This window comes from Symphalangus syndactylus, chromosome 21 (assembly GCF_028878055.3).
Source record: "Symphalangus syndactylus isolate Jambi chromosome 21, NHGRI_mSymSyn1-v2.1_pri, whole genome shotgun sequence".
NCBI lineage: Eukaryota > Metazoa > Chordata > Mammalia > Primates > Hylobatidae > Symphalangus > Symphalangus syndactylus.
The window spans coordinates 38,146,392-38,163,188 of NC_072443.2; the positions used below are offsets into that span (position 1 = coordinate 38,146,392).

Here is a 16,797-nt window from a genome sequence, read left to right on the forward strand (position 1 = left end):
TGAGGGTAGGGGCTGTGATTATTTACTCTCATATCTTCAGAGCCTGGTGTTGAGGTTGGTGCTTTGTAGGCACTCAGGGACTTTCAAATGAACGAAGGGAGGGAGGGAAGAAAGAAGGATGGGTCCATAGTAGGACCTGGTAATAGGCTGGGAGCTCCAGGCAAATGTCAACCAATCCCTCTCCTGGGTCAGCTCCCAGGGGCTCACGCTTCTTTGCATTTGCAGCTCTCATGAGGTCACTGTGCACAGGAAAGCTCTCTCCTCTAATCTCCTCTGATCCTACTGCACCAGAGAAATTAAGCCAGAATTCAACAAAGTCTCAGTCCAGATAAACAAGACAAAAGAAATAAGATTCGAAGAGAAGACCTTCTTCAAGGGAAAGTTGCTGTGTTTGCCCAAGACCTTTGTCCCATCCATGTATCATCCCCCAAGTAAACACTTCTCGTTCACCTGTTTATTAGATTTCAAGTGCAGTCCCTGGCCTGTAAGTCCCTACAATGATAAGTTTCTCTTATCATTGCACATTCTTCATCAGGAGGATGCCAGAGGAGCTCAGCCAACAGTTCCTCATCAGTAGCAGATTCTTCAGAATCTTGGGCACTACACAGATGCCCTTGAGCTCTTTGAATAAAGGCTGATTTTTAGAAAACACATTAAGACAGAACTTAAAAACAATAGATTGACTAATTATAATCCAAAGACGAGTGTACCTCTAACCACAATTTTCATTTATTTTTAAATGTTTCCTTCACGGCCTTTCTTGTGGCTCACCCTATGCAGTTTGTGTATTTGTTGAAAACTTTATGTGTTTTTAACATGGTTTTTGCCAAACTTGGTTTTTCCGAGACCGTCTTTTCTCAGAGGCTCAGTTTTACCGTCCTATCTGCAGTCGGCTACTTTCGGTGGTAGAAGAGGCCACATCTGCTTCCTGTAGGCCCTCTGGGCAGAAGCATGCGGTGGTGTCTCCTCCTGATCTGGGCCCAGGGGCTGAGGCAGGCTCCCCTCGCCTCAGGTAAGGCCTGAAACCCAGCAGAGCAGCAGGGAGGAAAAACAAGGCTCAGCTTGGTGTGGAGACTTGGGTGCTTGTGTAGGGAAGACTCCAAGAGCATGCCACAGCTGCTTGAGAGAAAGAAATTGCAACTTTTAGAGTCCTGTGTACTCTTATGTAAGAAAGGACAATCTCTGAGAATGAGGTGTGGTTCTGTTGTTGGTGGCAGATGAAGGACTTTGCAGACTCTTGGGGTTGGAGGAGCCTGACTGGCCAGCACAAGAAGGAGCAGGAGAAGAAGAAGGGCTGGGCAGGAGGCATTGCCAGTTTGCTTTTAGAAGCTCATTCCTGCTCCAGCTTCTTTTCTGTTGCCTTTCAGGAACTTTCCGGGAAAACATCATAAGTTCTCTGTGAATTGAAAATGTCTTTTTCACAGATTCCAGAGATTCTACCACTGGAGACTGATTTTTTTGTTAAATTTATTTCTTCTATATTAAAAATTGGAGACAAATATTTCTGAGGGAGGGGAACACAAATATTTAAAAACTAGGGTATAAATTAGTTTTTATGTTGCTTTCTGAACTATCTGAGCATGGAGATGTGCCCAGGGTTGCTGGGGAGAGGTTAAGTGCTGAGAGGGTGGTTATGCCTGGGAGAAGCAGGGTTTCCTGCTAAGCTTCCTTTGCTATTGGATTTCTTGACTTTCCTGAAGGTTTTTTCAGGCACTGCAAATGACAATCAACCAAACAGCAAGGTTTTATTTCAAAGGATAATGCATCCAGCACAGAACTAGGCCGCAGGAAGAAACATAAAAACAAAACAAAATAAAAACAGAAGAGGTGGTGTCAGCTGACAAGGGCTTATATTCTAAGTGGGTAGACAAAATAGGCCTATGAAAATAACAAGCTGGCCATGAAGCTACACAGCAGACTATGCTGAGGGGGCAACGTGCTAAGTTGTGTAGTCATAAGCCAGGCATTTAGTAAGGTGCTAATTATACAATACAGGCAGTGAATGTGAAAGGAGAAGGGAGATTGAGATGGGCTGGGGTCTTCTAGGAGGCGGGGAGGGAGTGCAGCCTTGACAAGCCTCCCTGTGGGTGAGGCATAAAGAGGGACAGAAGTCAGCTCTGGAAGCATAGGGCAGTGGGTGGGGAGGAGATGGGCTGGGCTGGGCTGGAGTAGAGATGTGTGGAGAAGGGTGAGAAGACTGGAAAGACAAGCTGAGTGGGGGACTGGGAGCCTTGAATAACAGGCATGGAAAGGAGCGTCTCTTGAAATGGAAGAAACAGGAAATAATTACAGCCTCTATGGAGGAGCAACAGGACGGACTGGAGAAACTATCATTCCAAAACCCAGCTGGGGCCTCAAAGCCCCTTAGAATTTTTCTAGGAAGGTTGAAGGCCAGCTCCTGACCCAGGACTCACATGTGCTTTGTCCTCTTCCCTAGGAATGATGACAGGCACAATAGAAACAACCGGGAACATTTCTGCAGAGAAAGGTGGCTCTATCATCTTACAATGTCACCTCTCCTCCACCACGGCACAAGTGACCCAGGTCAACTGGGAGCAGCAGGACCAGCTTCTGGCCATTTGTAATGCTGACTTGGGGTGGCACATCTCCCCATCCTTCAAGGATCGAGTGGCCCCAGGCCCTGGCCTGGGCCTCACCCTCCAGTCGCTGACCATGAACGATACAGGGGAGTACTTCTGCATCTATCACACCTACCCTGATGGGACTTACACAGGGAGAATCTTCCTGGAGGTCCTAGAAAGCTCAGGTATTCCTGCTGGAGCAAGTTGGTGGATAAACCTCTCCCTCTAGCATAGAAAAGGCAATCCCGAAACACTGCACAGCAGGGCTTCTCAATTCGGGATCACATTTGAATCACCTGAGGAGATTTTAAATCATACTGATGCTGAGGCCTCACCCAGACCAATTCAATCAGAATCCCTAATAGCAGAGCTAAACAGGGTAGGGGCTAAAAGCATTTCCAGGTGATTCTAATGGGCAGCCAATACTGAGAACCACTGTTCTTATGTAAGAAGCACATCTTACCTATATTTCCTAGGAAGACCAGTTGATGAGGTCATATGCAAAAGTTCCCATTTATTGGTTTAGTATAATTGTGCAAATTAGAATTAACCCCTAAGTGTATAAAGATTAGAGCTGGTTAAAAACAAAGCACAGCTGGTGCTAAGTTTAATTGTACAATAATTTACATTTGTGTGATACTTCCAAGTTTCCAAAATGCCCTCATATTCATTATCCACCTGCACATTTAAACCAATTCCCAGAGGTTAGAAAAGGATTCTTATCTTATCTGAGAGACAGCATAGTACCATGGTTAAAAGCTCAGACTCTGACACCAGACAGTCTGGGTGCAAATCCTGGCTCTGCTGTTGCCGTCAGACAGGATTTCTTAGCTTCTCTGTGTATCAGTTTTCTTGTCTGTGAAAGGAAGATGAATATAAGACCTTATGGGATGCTAATGTAGGATTAAATTCCCTACTACAAGAAAATGTCCTTAGGACAATGCCTGGAACGTGGTAAGTGCTGTATAAGTGTTAACTATTAGTATGATTCCCATTTGTTTGATGCAGGCAGCAGCTGGGGCTTAGGAGTTGCTCAGAGTGGTAGAGCTGATTTTAACACAGATGTTTTTGTTCTAAACTGCATCCTCAGAACTCCTATTTACTGCTATCAGTTATGTTGGAGATTAAGTTATATGGTCGCAAAATATGTGTAAACTGAGAAGATAAAAGGTTACCTTAAAGCTTCCTTTCAAATGTTACTTCTTTTTTTTTTGAGATGGAGTTTCGCTCTTGTTGCCCAGGCTGGAGTGCAATGGCGCAATCTCAGCTCACTGCAACCTCCACCTCCTGAGTTCAAGCGATTCTCTCCTGCCTCAGCTTCCCGAGTAGCTGGGTTTACAGGCATGTGCCATCATGCCCGGCTAATTTTGTATTTTTAGTAGAGACGGGGTTTCTTCACGTTGGTCAGGCTGGTCTCAAACTCCCCACCTCCAGTGATCTGCCCGCCTCGGCCTCCCAAAGTGTTACTTCTTAACTGATTTCACATAGGCCAAACAAAGACCGGTTAAGAGCCGAGCTCTGGAATTGCACTGTCTGGGTTGACTATTGCAGTTGCCCCCACGAAATCTGGGTAAATTATGTACTTTTTTTCTCAGTTTTCTTGTCGATAAAATGTGGCAAATAATTTCATGAGTTGATACAAGTAAGGTCTTACAACAGTGCTAGACAGGTAATAAGCTTAACTTAATAAGGGCTAGTTTTTATGCTATTTATTGGTTCATGGTTAGAGGAGGCGTGGGACAATAAGCAGGGGAGGGGACCTAGATTTTGGCAAAGTAACCAAGTGATGGCCTTGACCATTCTGGCCTCTTTACCCCAGTGTCATATGCCAGAGGACCCATCACCAGACGGCAGGACCAGGAACAGGGAGGGAGTTCATCAGGCAGAAGGCCCCTGTGGAGTGGTGGTCCCAGCAACTGAAGACCACATGGGACCTATGTCTGGTTGCTAATCCCCAGGCTAGGCCATTCATGGATCGGTGGTCCTGACATGCACGCTTCTCCCCAAGGCCACAGTGGCACAGCTGTTTCCCAGCCTGAACCTGGGGAAATGAAGGTGCAAATTTCTTCTCTGTGGCTCATGGACCCCTGGGGAGAGAGATCAGAAGATGTTCTGTTGGACCCCTGTGCAGCCTCCCCGCAAAGCCTGTATGTTTTCACCCTTTTGCCATTGCAGACTCCAGGGAACGCCACTGGTCACTTGGCTCTTCCCTCTTGTTTCCCAAGTGGTCAGTTGCTTACGTGGAATGCTAACTCTCCTTAATTACTTGCATTAGTGCCAACCCTGGCTTCTTTTTGAACCTAATCTCAAACCTTAGTCCAAGTCCCTATCCTAATACTATCTGTAATATTTAAGCTATTCCTAACCTTAATGCTAAAATTGTACTTAACCCCAAAGTTAACCTGGTTAATAGGCAGAAGTTTTAAGTAACCCTTATACAGAGTCCGCCCCTTCCCCACTCTGCAGGTAGCGATGTCATGCTTACTCAGGGCTGCTTCTGTTTCAAAGACCTTGATGTCTTTGTTCTATGACCATAACTGTGAATGGAGACATTGGTGCTTTTATTTCAAACCAAAAATTCCAATGAAATTGATATATCTAATATCCCAAGTTCCACTCCGGTCCCAATTGTATCTCGAACTTATCCTTAAACCTAACCAAACTCATTATCACAATCTTCCCTAAACCTCAACATGTTTTTAACTCCATCTATCTTCATCTGTCCCCAAGGTGTAAGAGAACCCAGGCCTAACCCTGGCTCCAATCTGGCTCTGTCCCCAAACTGATCATATATCCTTTCCTGGTTTTATGGATAGCCCTCTGCAGCCCCTCTTACCTGCTGCAGTGTGTTCTCTATGACCCCTTTGCTTTCCATCTGCCCGCTTTCCTCCAGAGCTAACTGTATGGCTATGGCTAACCAGGGGCCGTCCTGGCCCACTGTGACTGAGTCCCTCAAGGCAGGAGGAACATGTTCCGGGGAATTGGAATTCTGCAGGCACCACCCTTGTCTTACTATGGATTGGATTCCTAAGCTACCTTTTAGCAACCCAGACCCTTAGTTAGAGGGATGAGATGCGAGGCTTTCTGCTGCACCCTTCTCCTTTGAAGACTCCCCTGGATACCTGAGTACTGCCCGAGCTCCTGGGGCAGCCTGGAAACCCACCTGCAGCACAGCATGCGTGGGGGTGAAGGTGCTCTTTTTCTCACGTTCATCTTGGGTCAGATCTTACTCATCTCTTCAAAACTCCCCTCCTGCATCTTCTTGCTTCCACTTACATGTTATCCCTTAATGAGATTCACTAGTTCATGATTTCACTTATGCCACAAATATTTATTGAGCATTCACTATGTGTCAGATGCTGAGAAAACAGCAAAGGATAAGAGTCCAGAGCCTCATGCCCTCCAGGGTTTCACAGCCTAGCTGGAAATAAGTGTTACAGGCTTAAGGTAAAAGGTTACACACTTTTTTTCATTTTTGTAATTTAATGTTAACTTTATTTTAATTTTGAATTAAATATTTTTATTGATATGATTTCATATTTGAAGTTCAATAAAAGAAAATATTCACTTTCCGAGTTTTTTTCTGGAGCTACTATTTGTTTCATTTCATGATTACCAAAAATGATTTTGCCAAATAGAAGAAAGGAATGTTAAAATGACCTGCTCTGGTGTCAAATATACAAGGTACACCACTGCCCAAAAGATCAGTCATTGATTTCATGATGGGCCAGGTGGAAACTCTGCTGTTCAAAGTGTTGGGCTTAAAGACTCCAGTCCCATGGTTACACAAAGGGCTTGGCCAATCCTCACCTCTCTGCCGTGAAGCTCAGGCTGCCCTGGGGAAATTAGCTTCACCTCTGGCTTCTGCCACTCATCTCTGTTTTGTCCTCCCTCTAGTGGCTGAGCACAGTGCCAGGTTCCAGATTCCATTGCTTGGAGCCATGGCCACGACGCTGATGGTCATCTGCATAGCAGTCATCGTGGTGGTCGTGTTGGCTAGAAAGGTAATGGCTCTAGCTGCGCATCTCAGTCATGGGCACCCCCACCTCTGCCACCCTGGTCCTTTCAGGTTCTCTTTCCACCCAGAGATAGACCCAGATGTGATCTTCTCCAGTGCTCTTTGTTCCTTTTTCCTGGCATTTGTTCTGCCTATTAGTGCAGTTATTGATGCTCTTCCCTTGTCCCTCTCATAGGGAGGGACCCCCTCGACAGCTGGACCTGTTTCCTACCCATCTTGCTGTCATCTGTAACTCCTGGTTTCTGCTTATCCCTTAAGCCACTGCTCTGAGAGTTCATCTACTATGATTTTGATGCATCGTGGGCATCTATATATGCTAGACCTTTCTGCACATTAGCTCTTTTGATTATTACAACTCTCTGGTAGTGCTAGGCTACCCAGCATGTCTGTAGAATGAGAAATAAACACTCCAAAAATGTAGGGTTAGGCCAGGAGCTGTGGCTCACACCTCAGGAGCCACAGATACAGCTGGTGCTATTGGGAAAGTCAGTGATCTGTAATATTTTAATTTACGTGTTGGCTATCACAATAGACATAATTCCACCCACTCGGGAGACTGTGGCGGGAAGATCACTTCACTCTAGGAGTTCAAGGCTGCAGTGAGCTACGACTGCACTCCAGTGTGGGCAACAGAGCAAGACTCTATCTCTAAAAAAAAAAAAAAAAATAGTGGTAAAGTGGGCACGGCAAGATCAGCAGGTTGTAAATCCTCTGTTTAGCTTAAGAGTTTTTGTGGCTGAAAGAGTAATGAATGGGGAATTGAAAGATCTAGTTTCTAGTTTTGGCAATGAGTGTATGCTTTTAGGAAAGTTACTTAATCTTTCAAGGTCTTCATTTCCTTATATATAAAATGGGGATTTGTCTTAGTCTATTTTCTGCTGCTGTAACAGAATACAATTATTGGGAAATTTATAAAGAAAAGAAGTTTATTTGGCTCATGGTTCTGGAGGCTGGGAAGTCCAGGAGCATGGTGCATTTGGCAAGGTTCATGGCAAGGTCCGTGGCAGAAGGCATCATGTGATGAGTGCGTGCATGTGAGAGAGAGAGACAGAAATGAGGCCAAACTCATCCTTTTAATTAGGAACTTACTCCCATGATACCTAACCCACTCCTGAGATAATGGCGTTAATCCCTTCATGAGGGCAGATCTTCATGGCCTAATCACCTCTTAAAAGCATTACCACTTAATACTATTACAATGGTAATTAAGTTTCCAACACATGGCCTTTTGGGGGACACATTAAAACCATAGCTGTATTATAATTCGGCTTGCTTTATATCATAGAGTTGTGATGAACAAGTGGCATATTTCATGTAAAATCTTTATAAATAATGAAGAATTATATCAGTGAAATTGATGTCATCAGCTACTGGCATTGATTGGGAGGAGTGAAAGAATTTCTTTTTTTTTTTTTTTATTATACTTTAGGGTTTTAGGGTACATGTGCACAATGTGCAGGTTTGTTACATATGTATCCATGTGCCATGTTGATTTCCTGCACCCATTAACTCGTCATTTAGCATTAGGTGTATCTCCTAATGCTGTCCCTCCCCCCTCCCCCCACCCCACAACAGTCCCCGGAGTGTGATGTTCCCCTTCCTGTGTCCATGAGTTCTCATTGTTCAATTCCCACCTATGAGTGAGAACATGCGGTGTTTGATTTTTTGTCCTTGCGATAGTTTACTGAGAATGATGTTTTCCAGTTTCATCCATGTCCCTACAAAGGACACGAACTCATCATTTTTTATGGCTGCATAGTATTCCATGGTGTATATGTGCCACATTTTCTTAATCCACTCTATCGTTGTTGGACATTTGGGTTGGTTCCAACTCTTTGCTATTGTGAATAGTGCCGCAATAAACATACGTGTGCATATGTCTTTATAGCAGCATGATTTATAGTCCTTTGGGTATATACCCAGTAATGGGATGGCTGGGTCAAATGGTATTTCTAGTTCGAGATCCCTGAGGAATCGCCACACTGACTTCCACAATGGTTGAACTAGTTTACAGTCCCACCAACAGTGTAAAAGTGTTCCTATTTCTCCACATCCTCTCCAGCACCTGTTGTTAGTGAAAGAATTTCCACTACTTGCTTTGTCTGATCTCTTGGGCCCTTTAAGTCAGCACAGCCCAGGTTGCCTTAATTCAAGTCACCACATAAATATTTTGGGAAATGCAAGTTTGTAATTTCTACCTTTACCCTAGACCCTCCGCCTGAGATCCTAACCCACTTTTCCTCCAACTCTAATTCCATTCAATTAACAACTCAATTCTGCAGCCTGGTTGAACTGCAGTGGCTGAGGTATGGCTGGTGCTATTGGGAAAGTCAATGATCTGTAATATTTTCATTTATGTGTTGGCTATCACAATAGACATAATGAGGAAATGAACCCTCTATGGGAAGGTGAGGACAAGAGAAATATGATTGAATAGAGGGGGGAGGTGAAGAAGATGAAAGTTCATCTCTTAGCTCGGAAGGGAGCTGTGATGATGGTTGGTGAACAGGTTCTCTGCTGTTAGCAGTGTCCTGATGGTCTGGAATAAAAGAATCAAAGGCTCTTTAGAAGGAGCTGAACAACTTTTCCTGTTAAGGATTCAAGACTGGTTAATTTTCATTCTGGGCACCTGGACTAACTTTGGTCATCTGGAGGGTAGAGAAAGAGGAAAAGGTGAAGAGACCTATTGAGTCCTGTTGCTCCCTTTCTACAGTGTTTGATTCCCCAGCCCTCTCTGACATTCCACTGCTTCCTGTGTAGTGCAGGTCCTCTCTGCATCTTTCCTGTACTTTGGCTATAGTTGCCAGTCTTCTGTCTCTCTCTCCTTGCTCAAAGCATTTTATACTTGCATTATTCAGGGTTCCAGCAGGGAACATGTAGTACTCAAACTGGGTTGTTTGAAGACAGTTTAATAATAGGATTTCCAGAAGTCTAGTAGGATGTAAGGACACCACAAGGAGGAGTAGCAAGGTGTTGTAACCATTCCTAGTTCTTCAAAGGGGAGGGGAGGGGCTAATTATTGGAGCCTGGAAGGAGAGAGTTATGTGGAGGGGTCTCCTTCAGAATTGTTGTAGTCTTTGCTGGAGGGTCACAACCAGTCCAAGGCCACCCTGCAGAAAGAACAAAGGGAACTACATACCCTCATCTCATTCCTCTCTCCATTCCCCTACTGTTGCTTTGCATTGGCTGACCTCAAACTTAGGTTGGAGGATAAGGGGACTCATTGATGTAGTACATTTAGTACAGTCTTCATAGGGCACAGAATAGGGTGGAGAAGGTTAGAGAGTAGAGCCAAGAGGCAAATGGCTGGTATCCATACAAGTAGTGCTCATAGACATGAACACTGGACAAAGGATTTTGACTTTCCATGGGGTTGGCTGGCTTCAGCCTTCTCTCTTGTAGTCTTGACCTCTTTTGATTATGTATGTAAGCAATACCCTTCTTGGCTGCCCAGCTGTATTTCTCCTGGGCACACCGTGCTCTATTAACCATTTTAATATCCCCACAGATCAGGTTTTCTTGGCTCCCTTTGAAGTAATTACATCCATTTTGTTTCTTAAGTGCTGCTATCTGTTCTGTACTATTTTGGGATCTCCTCATCCTCATTGCTACTAGGGATCCAGTTCTGTAAAAGCATCTCCTACTTTAGCCCTAGCCTGTAGAGGAGAGATACCACCAAACTTCTCATTGATGCTGGAGCTCCCCTAGCACATTCTTTTCCAGCTTAGTAAAAGGGATATTCTTTTTCTTTTTCCTTTTATCCACTTTATTGTTGCTATTATCTTAAGGGATGTTCTCTGGATCTTCCCTAGAAGAGCCAATATAATCAGCTATTGGATTTTGGAAATTATTCAGTACAGGGATTGGCAAAATTTCTCTGTAAAGGGACAGATAGTATATCTTTTTGGGTTTGTAGGTCATATGGTCTCTGTTGCAACAATTCAACTCTGCCATTGTAGTGTGAAAGTGCTATAGATTATATATAAATGAATGACTATGACTGTTCCAACAAACCTTTATTTATAAACATTAAAACGTTAATTTCATATAATTTTTATGTGTAATAAAATATTAGTTTTTCATTCTATAAATTTACATTTTTAAATTTTTTATATATTTTTTATTTCAATAGGTTTTGGGGGAATAAGTCCTTTAGTGGTGATTTCTGAGATTTTGGTGCACCCATCACCTGAACAGTGTATGCTGTACCCAGTGTGTAGTCCTTTATCCCTCACCCCTCTCCCACTCTTTCCCGAGTCCCCAAAGTCCATTAGTCCCTTGTATCATTCTTAGGCCTTTGCATCCTCATAGCTTAGCTCCCACTTCTGAGTGAGAACATACAATGTTTGGTTTTTCATTCCCGAATTGCTTCACTTATAGTAGTGGTTTCCAATTCCATCCAGGCTGCTGCAAATGCCATTATTTTGTTCCTTTTTATGGCTGAGTAGTATTCCATGGTGTGTATATATATATATATATATATTCACATATATATTCATATATATATATATATTCACATATATATTCATATATATATATATATTCACACACACACACACACACACTACAATTTCTTTATCCACTCATTGATTGATGGGCATTTGGGCTGGTTCCACATTTTTGCAATTGCAAATTGTGCTGCTTTTTATATAATGACTTCTTTTCCTCTGGGTAGACACCCAGTAGTGGGATTACTGGATTAAATGGTAGTTCTACTTTTAGTTCTTTAAGGAATCTCCACACTGTTTTCCATAGTCCTACTAGTTTACATTTCCACAAGCGGTGTAAAAGTGTTCCCTTTCACCACATCCATGCCAACATCTGTTATTTTTTTATTTTTTGATTAAGGCCATTCTTACAAGCGTAAGGTGGTATTGCGTTTTGATTTGCGTTTCCCTCATAATTAGTGATGTGGAGCATTTTTTTCATATGTTTGTTGGCCATTTGTATATTCTTTTCTGAGAATTGTCTGTTTATGTCCTTAGCCCACTTTTTGATGAGACTTTTTTTTTCAGCTGATTTGTTTGAATTCCTTGTAGATTCTGGATATTAGTCTTTTGTTGGATATATAGTCTACAAATATTTTCTCCCATTCTGTGGGCTGTCTGTCTACTCTGCTGATTATTTCTTTTGCTGTGCAGAAGATATTACTTTTTAAAACTATTTTTGTTTTTAAAAAACACAACATATAAAAGCCATCTTTAGTTCAAGGGCTGTAAAAAACCAGCAGTGGGCCATATTTGACCCACAAAACTCTAAATCAAAAAATTTCTGATTTAGTAGGTTTATTCCAGCATTCTTGCTTCTCTGAGCATTTTGTTTCCCTTTTCCATAGTTTGCCAAAGCAGTGTCGTCATCTCTATTGACAGCAGTATATCAGAATCATCTCCTGGGGCCCTTGTGAGGGTGTTAAATATTGAATGTTCCAATATTGACACATTATCCCTCATCCAGTCTCATGTTCCACCCCCCACCACAATCCATCACCTTCAGAATTCATGCCTAGGCATCTTCTCCCAGTCCCTGCCACTAGATGTTAGCCAGGTCCTTTAGTATATAACCTTTCTCTTCTCTTAGCAGACCCAGCACTTCCTCCATTAGCATGGGCTGAGATTTTATCCTAATTACGGGCCTGATGGACAGTAGGGGAGGCAGAGGAAGGGCCCAGCAGGGATTCTCTTCCATCAAGGGGAAGTGGGCCACTTCTGCAGCTCCAGATGGTATAAGAGAAGCAGGTGGTTCCTGGCTCTCAAATGCATCTTTCCAGAGATTCTCATTCCAAGTTTCAGGAGACTCCTCCTCTACCATCAAGATGCTAGCTTTAGCATAGAAAATTTACCTAGGCTTAGAATCCGCCTTCTTTAAAGTCCTGTCCCTCTTACAATTAGCTTATATACCTGGTCTTCAGCTGTGGATAGATGAGTGTCTCTTAACTGCTGCCAAGGAGGAGCTTTAACTCTCACACTCTGAGTTGCTGATAGATCTGAGGCTGTCATTTTCTCACTTCAGTCCATCGGTGCAATTTAGCAAAAGTCAATTTTGAGTCCTAATAGTAACTATTTACCCTATACTATTGACCCAATTCCAGAGTTCTAACACTAACTATTTACCCTATACATCTCAAATGTTAGAGTCAGTGCACCAGCTCATAGTTCCCATCCATCTGTGTCCCATCTCATTTCACCACCAGTCATGGGGTTTGTGTTGCCATCTAGCAGGTGAGTGATCCCATTCTGCAATCCTGTTCTTACAGGCTGCCTTCTAGGACTATTCCCAGCAGCAACTGTTTTAGATCAGGTCCCCGGAAATAGAGCCTGACATGCAAATTTTGGTGAGAATGACTTATTGGGACAGCTCTCAGATGAAAAGTATGAAGGAAGCAGTATAGGGAGGGCTAAGGGAAGAAAGCTCAGCATGGATATGGTCTCAGCTGGAGACTTGGCTGAAGCAAGAATTGTACAGAGCTGGTTGAACCTTTAGGCAGGGAGCTGGCGTTTTGGAAATCCACCTAGGTCAGTCATTACTTTTGGCTGCTCACCAGGGAGGGCCCAAGAGCAATTCTCCAGAGAAGGGGCTGCTGTGAGCTCACAGCGTACACTCCCAGCATCTGGAAAATGGGAGTGCTGGTCAGGTAGAGAGATCTGAGCAGGAACTGTACATTAGTTATGGGTCTCCGGAGGGACAGAACCAATAAGAGATATAGATGGATGGATGGTTGGATGGATGGATGGATAGATAGATAGATAGATAGATAGATGAGGAGGGATTTGTTAGGGGAATTTGTTCATGTGATTGTAAAGGCTGAGAAGTCTCACCACAGGCTGTCTGCAAGCTGGAGACCTTGGGATGCTGGTAGCATGGCTCAGTTCAAGTCCAACAGCCTCAGAACCACCGAGGCTGTTGGTGTAATTCTCAGTCCAAGGCTAAGGGCCTGAAAACCCAGGGTCAGGAGCACTGGTTTAAGTCCTGGAGTCCGAAAGCCGGGGAGCCTGGTGTCCTGATGTCCAAGGACAGGAGGAGAAGAGTGTGTCCCAACTCCAAAGAGAGAAAGTACAATTTTGCCTCTCTTCTGTTTTGGGAAAGGCAGGCCTCCAGGTGACTGGATAGTGCCTGGCTACATTTAGAGTGTATCTTACCCACTCACTTCACTCAAACTGACATGCCAATCTCCTTTGGAAACACCTTCACAGACACACCGAAATGGGCTTTACTAGCTCTCTCAGGTCCCTTAATCCAGTTAAGCTGATACCTAAAATTAGCTATGACAGGCACAACAGCATTCACTACAGACCTTGAGAGCCCATAGACTGTGTTATTTAGGAGCATGTTCTTTGGAATCAGACAGTCCTAGGTTTGGGTCCCAACTCAACCACTTGAGTAGCTGTACCACCTAACTTTGATGAACCTCAGTTTTCTCATCTGTAAAATGCCGATAATTATGGCATTGCCTTCATAAGGTCATGAGAAAACTTCAGTCAAATAATAATTAATGTAAGGCACTTAGCATTTTTCCTAGCATGTAAGCTGGAAAGGTGAGTGGGACCATCACAAGGGATGTTTTTGGGATCATCACAGTTTCTTGTGAGGAATGTAGTGAAATTATGGATTTTCTTCTTGGGCAAAATTTTCTATACAATTTACAAATACCCTGAAATCCAGCTGTGCAACTCAGGTTAAGCACCCTCCTATATACAGTGGAGCCATTGAAGAGTTTTAGGCGGAAATATGGACTGACACAACTTTTGTTTTTGAAAATCACTGTGCTGCTGACCATGTGGAGTTGGACTAGAAGTAAGAGGGAGTCCAGAAACAGTGAGGATGAAGCCCAGGTGTGAGAGAAGACATGGATATAGAGATGGAAAAGAGGGAGTAGATTTCAGAACTGCCTAGGATTAAAATTGGATGAAGTTTTACAGATAAATCGAGTTGAACATTAGCCTCCAGATTTCTGATCAGCTGCTGCCATAAACCAGGGCGGTGAATATAGGGGCAGGAGTGGTTTGTTGGGGTGGGAATGTGATGGTTTCTTTTGAGACAAGTTGAGTCTGAGCTTGCCATGGGTCATCAGGTGATGATGCCCAGTGGACAGGTGGACACCTGCATCTGGAGCTCAGGGCAGAAGCCTGGGCTAGTTTAGATAGAGATTTGGGCATCTTCAGAGGACAGATGGTGGTTGTAGATATAAGAAAGTAGATGCTCATGAAGTCGCTCAGAGAGCATGTTTAGCGTGAGAGAAAGCAGAGAGCAGAACCCTGGGGAACCCCATGGTTTGGGGAGCTGATGTGCAAAGAGAAAAGGGGCAGGCCTGGCTGAAGACGAAGGTGGCGGTTCAAAGGAGGAGAAGAGAATCAGGAGAGAGTGATGCCAAAGGAGCCAGAGAGAGAGAACATTTCAGAAAGGAAGAGGTCAACAGAGTCAAGTGCAGTAAAGAGTAAAAGAAAATAGAGAATGGAAAGCTGCCTCACTAAGCTTAGCGAACAGGAAGTAACAAGGTGTGTGGCATGTGGTATATGTAGTAAGTGCAGTTTCCGTGGACTAGTTAGCTTTTAAATCTAGCTGTAATGCGGTTGAGAAATTAAGGGCTAAGGAACTGGTGTTAGTAAGAACACAAGTTTGCCGGTGTGCATGTGTGTAAGAAAGGAAGAGAGAGATCACAATAACTCTCAATATATGTCATATTGGGGAGTAACTTTTGAATAACATCCCCACATACTCACTTTGTAGTTTGTTTGTTTTTAGAAGAAATCCCTCAGAGTCCACTCTGTGGAAAGCGACCTCAGGAGAAAATCAGCTGGACAGGAGGAATGGAGCCCCAGTGCTCCCTCACCCCCAAGAAGCTGTGTCCAGGCAGAAGCTGCACCTGCTGGGCTCTGTGGAGAGCAGCGGGGAGAGGACTGTGCCGAGCTGCATGACTACTTCAATGTCCTGAGTTACAGAAGCCTGGGTAACTGCAGCTTCTTCACAGAGACTGGTTAGCAACCAGAGGCATCTTCTGGAAGATATACTTTTGTCTTTGCTATTATAGATGAATATATAAGCAACTGTACTCTCCATGAGTGCTGCGTGTGTGTGTGTGTGTGTGTGTTCAGTTGAGTGAATAAATGTCATCCTCTTCTCCATCTTCATTTCCTTGGCCTTTTCTTTCTATTCCGTTTTGCATTATGGGAGGCCTAGGGTGAGTAGCATGGATCTTGATCATAAATGCAAAGTTAAAAAATATCTTGACCTGGTTTTAAATCTGGCAGTTTGAGCAGATCCTATGTCTCTGAGAGACACATTCCTCATAATGGCCAGCATTTTGGGCTACAAGGTTTTGTGGTTGATGACGAGGATGGCATGACTGCAGAGCCATCCTCATCTCATTTTTTCACTGTCATTTTCAGTAACATTCACTCATTCAAAGGCAGGTTAGAAATAAGTCCTGGTATCAGCCTCTATGGGGAGATTTGAGAGTGACTAAATCTTGGTATCTGCCCTCAAGAACTTACAGTTAAATGGGGAGACAGTGTTGTCATGAAAAGGTACTATAGTAAGGAGAGAAGGAGACATACACAGGCCTTCAGGAAGACACGACAGTTTGGGTGAGGTAGTTGGCATAGGCTTATCTGTTATGAAGTGGCCTGGGAGCACCAAGGGGATGTTGAGGCTAGTCTGCGAGGAGCAGGAGTTTTGTCTAGGGAACTTGGAGGAACTTCTTGGAACTGAAAGTCCCACAAAGAAGGCCCTGGCACCAAGGGAGTCAGCAAACTTCAGATTTTATTCTCTGGGCAGGCATTTCAAGTTTCCTTTTGCTGTGATGTACTCATCCATTAGACGGCCTGATACAGGCCTCTAGGCTATTCCGGCCGTGAGTGCTGGGGAAGCCCCAGGAAAAGCACATGCCCACACAGGGAGCCAAGTCTTAGCATTTGGGCCTTGACCTACCTTTTCTGCAGCAATACACTCTCGAGCCTTTGAAAAAAGAACGTTTCCCACTAAAAAGAAAATGTGGATTTTTAAAATAGGGACTCTTCCTAGGGGAAAAAGGGGGGCTGGGGGTGACAGAGGGTTTAAAAAATAAGCACCCTCAAACTAACTTCTTCGAACCCTTTTATTCACTCCCTGACATCTTTGTGCTGGGGTTGGGGTAAATGAACTGCTTATTTCTGTTTAATTGCATTCAGGCTGGATCTTAGAAGACTTTTATCCTTCCACCAT

General features: G+C 43.8%; 1 protein-coding gene across 2 annotated transcripts; it reads left to right on the forward strand.

Moving 5' to 3' along the window:
- The first annotated feature begins 748 nt into the window (after nt 1-748).
- On the forward strand, nt 749-15,719 carry TIGIT (T cell immunoreceptor with Ig and ITIM domains). Of its 2 annotated transcripts, none has more exons than XM_055260448.2 (4): nt 749-1,012; nt 2,438-2,767; nt 6,480-6,586; nt 15,343-15,719. In XM_055260448.2, exons 1-4 carry the CDS (start codon nt 952-954, stop codon nt 15,574-15,576), a joined length of 732 nt encoding a protein of 243 aa, XP_055116423.1. In that variant the 5' UTR covers nt 749-951; the 3' UTR covers nt 15,577-15,719. The 2 variants fall into 2 exon arrangements, with proteins under 2 accessions (XP_055116423.1, XP_055116422.1); XM_055260447.2 differs by having other exon boundaries at nt 757-1,012; nt 15,340-15,719.
- The last annotated feature ends 1,078 nt before the right edge of the window (nt 15,720-16,797 follow it).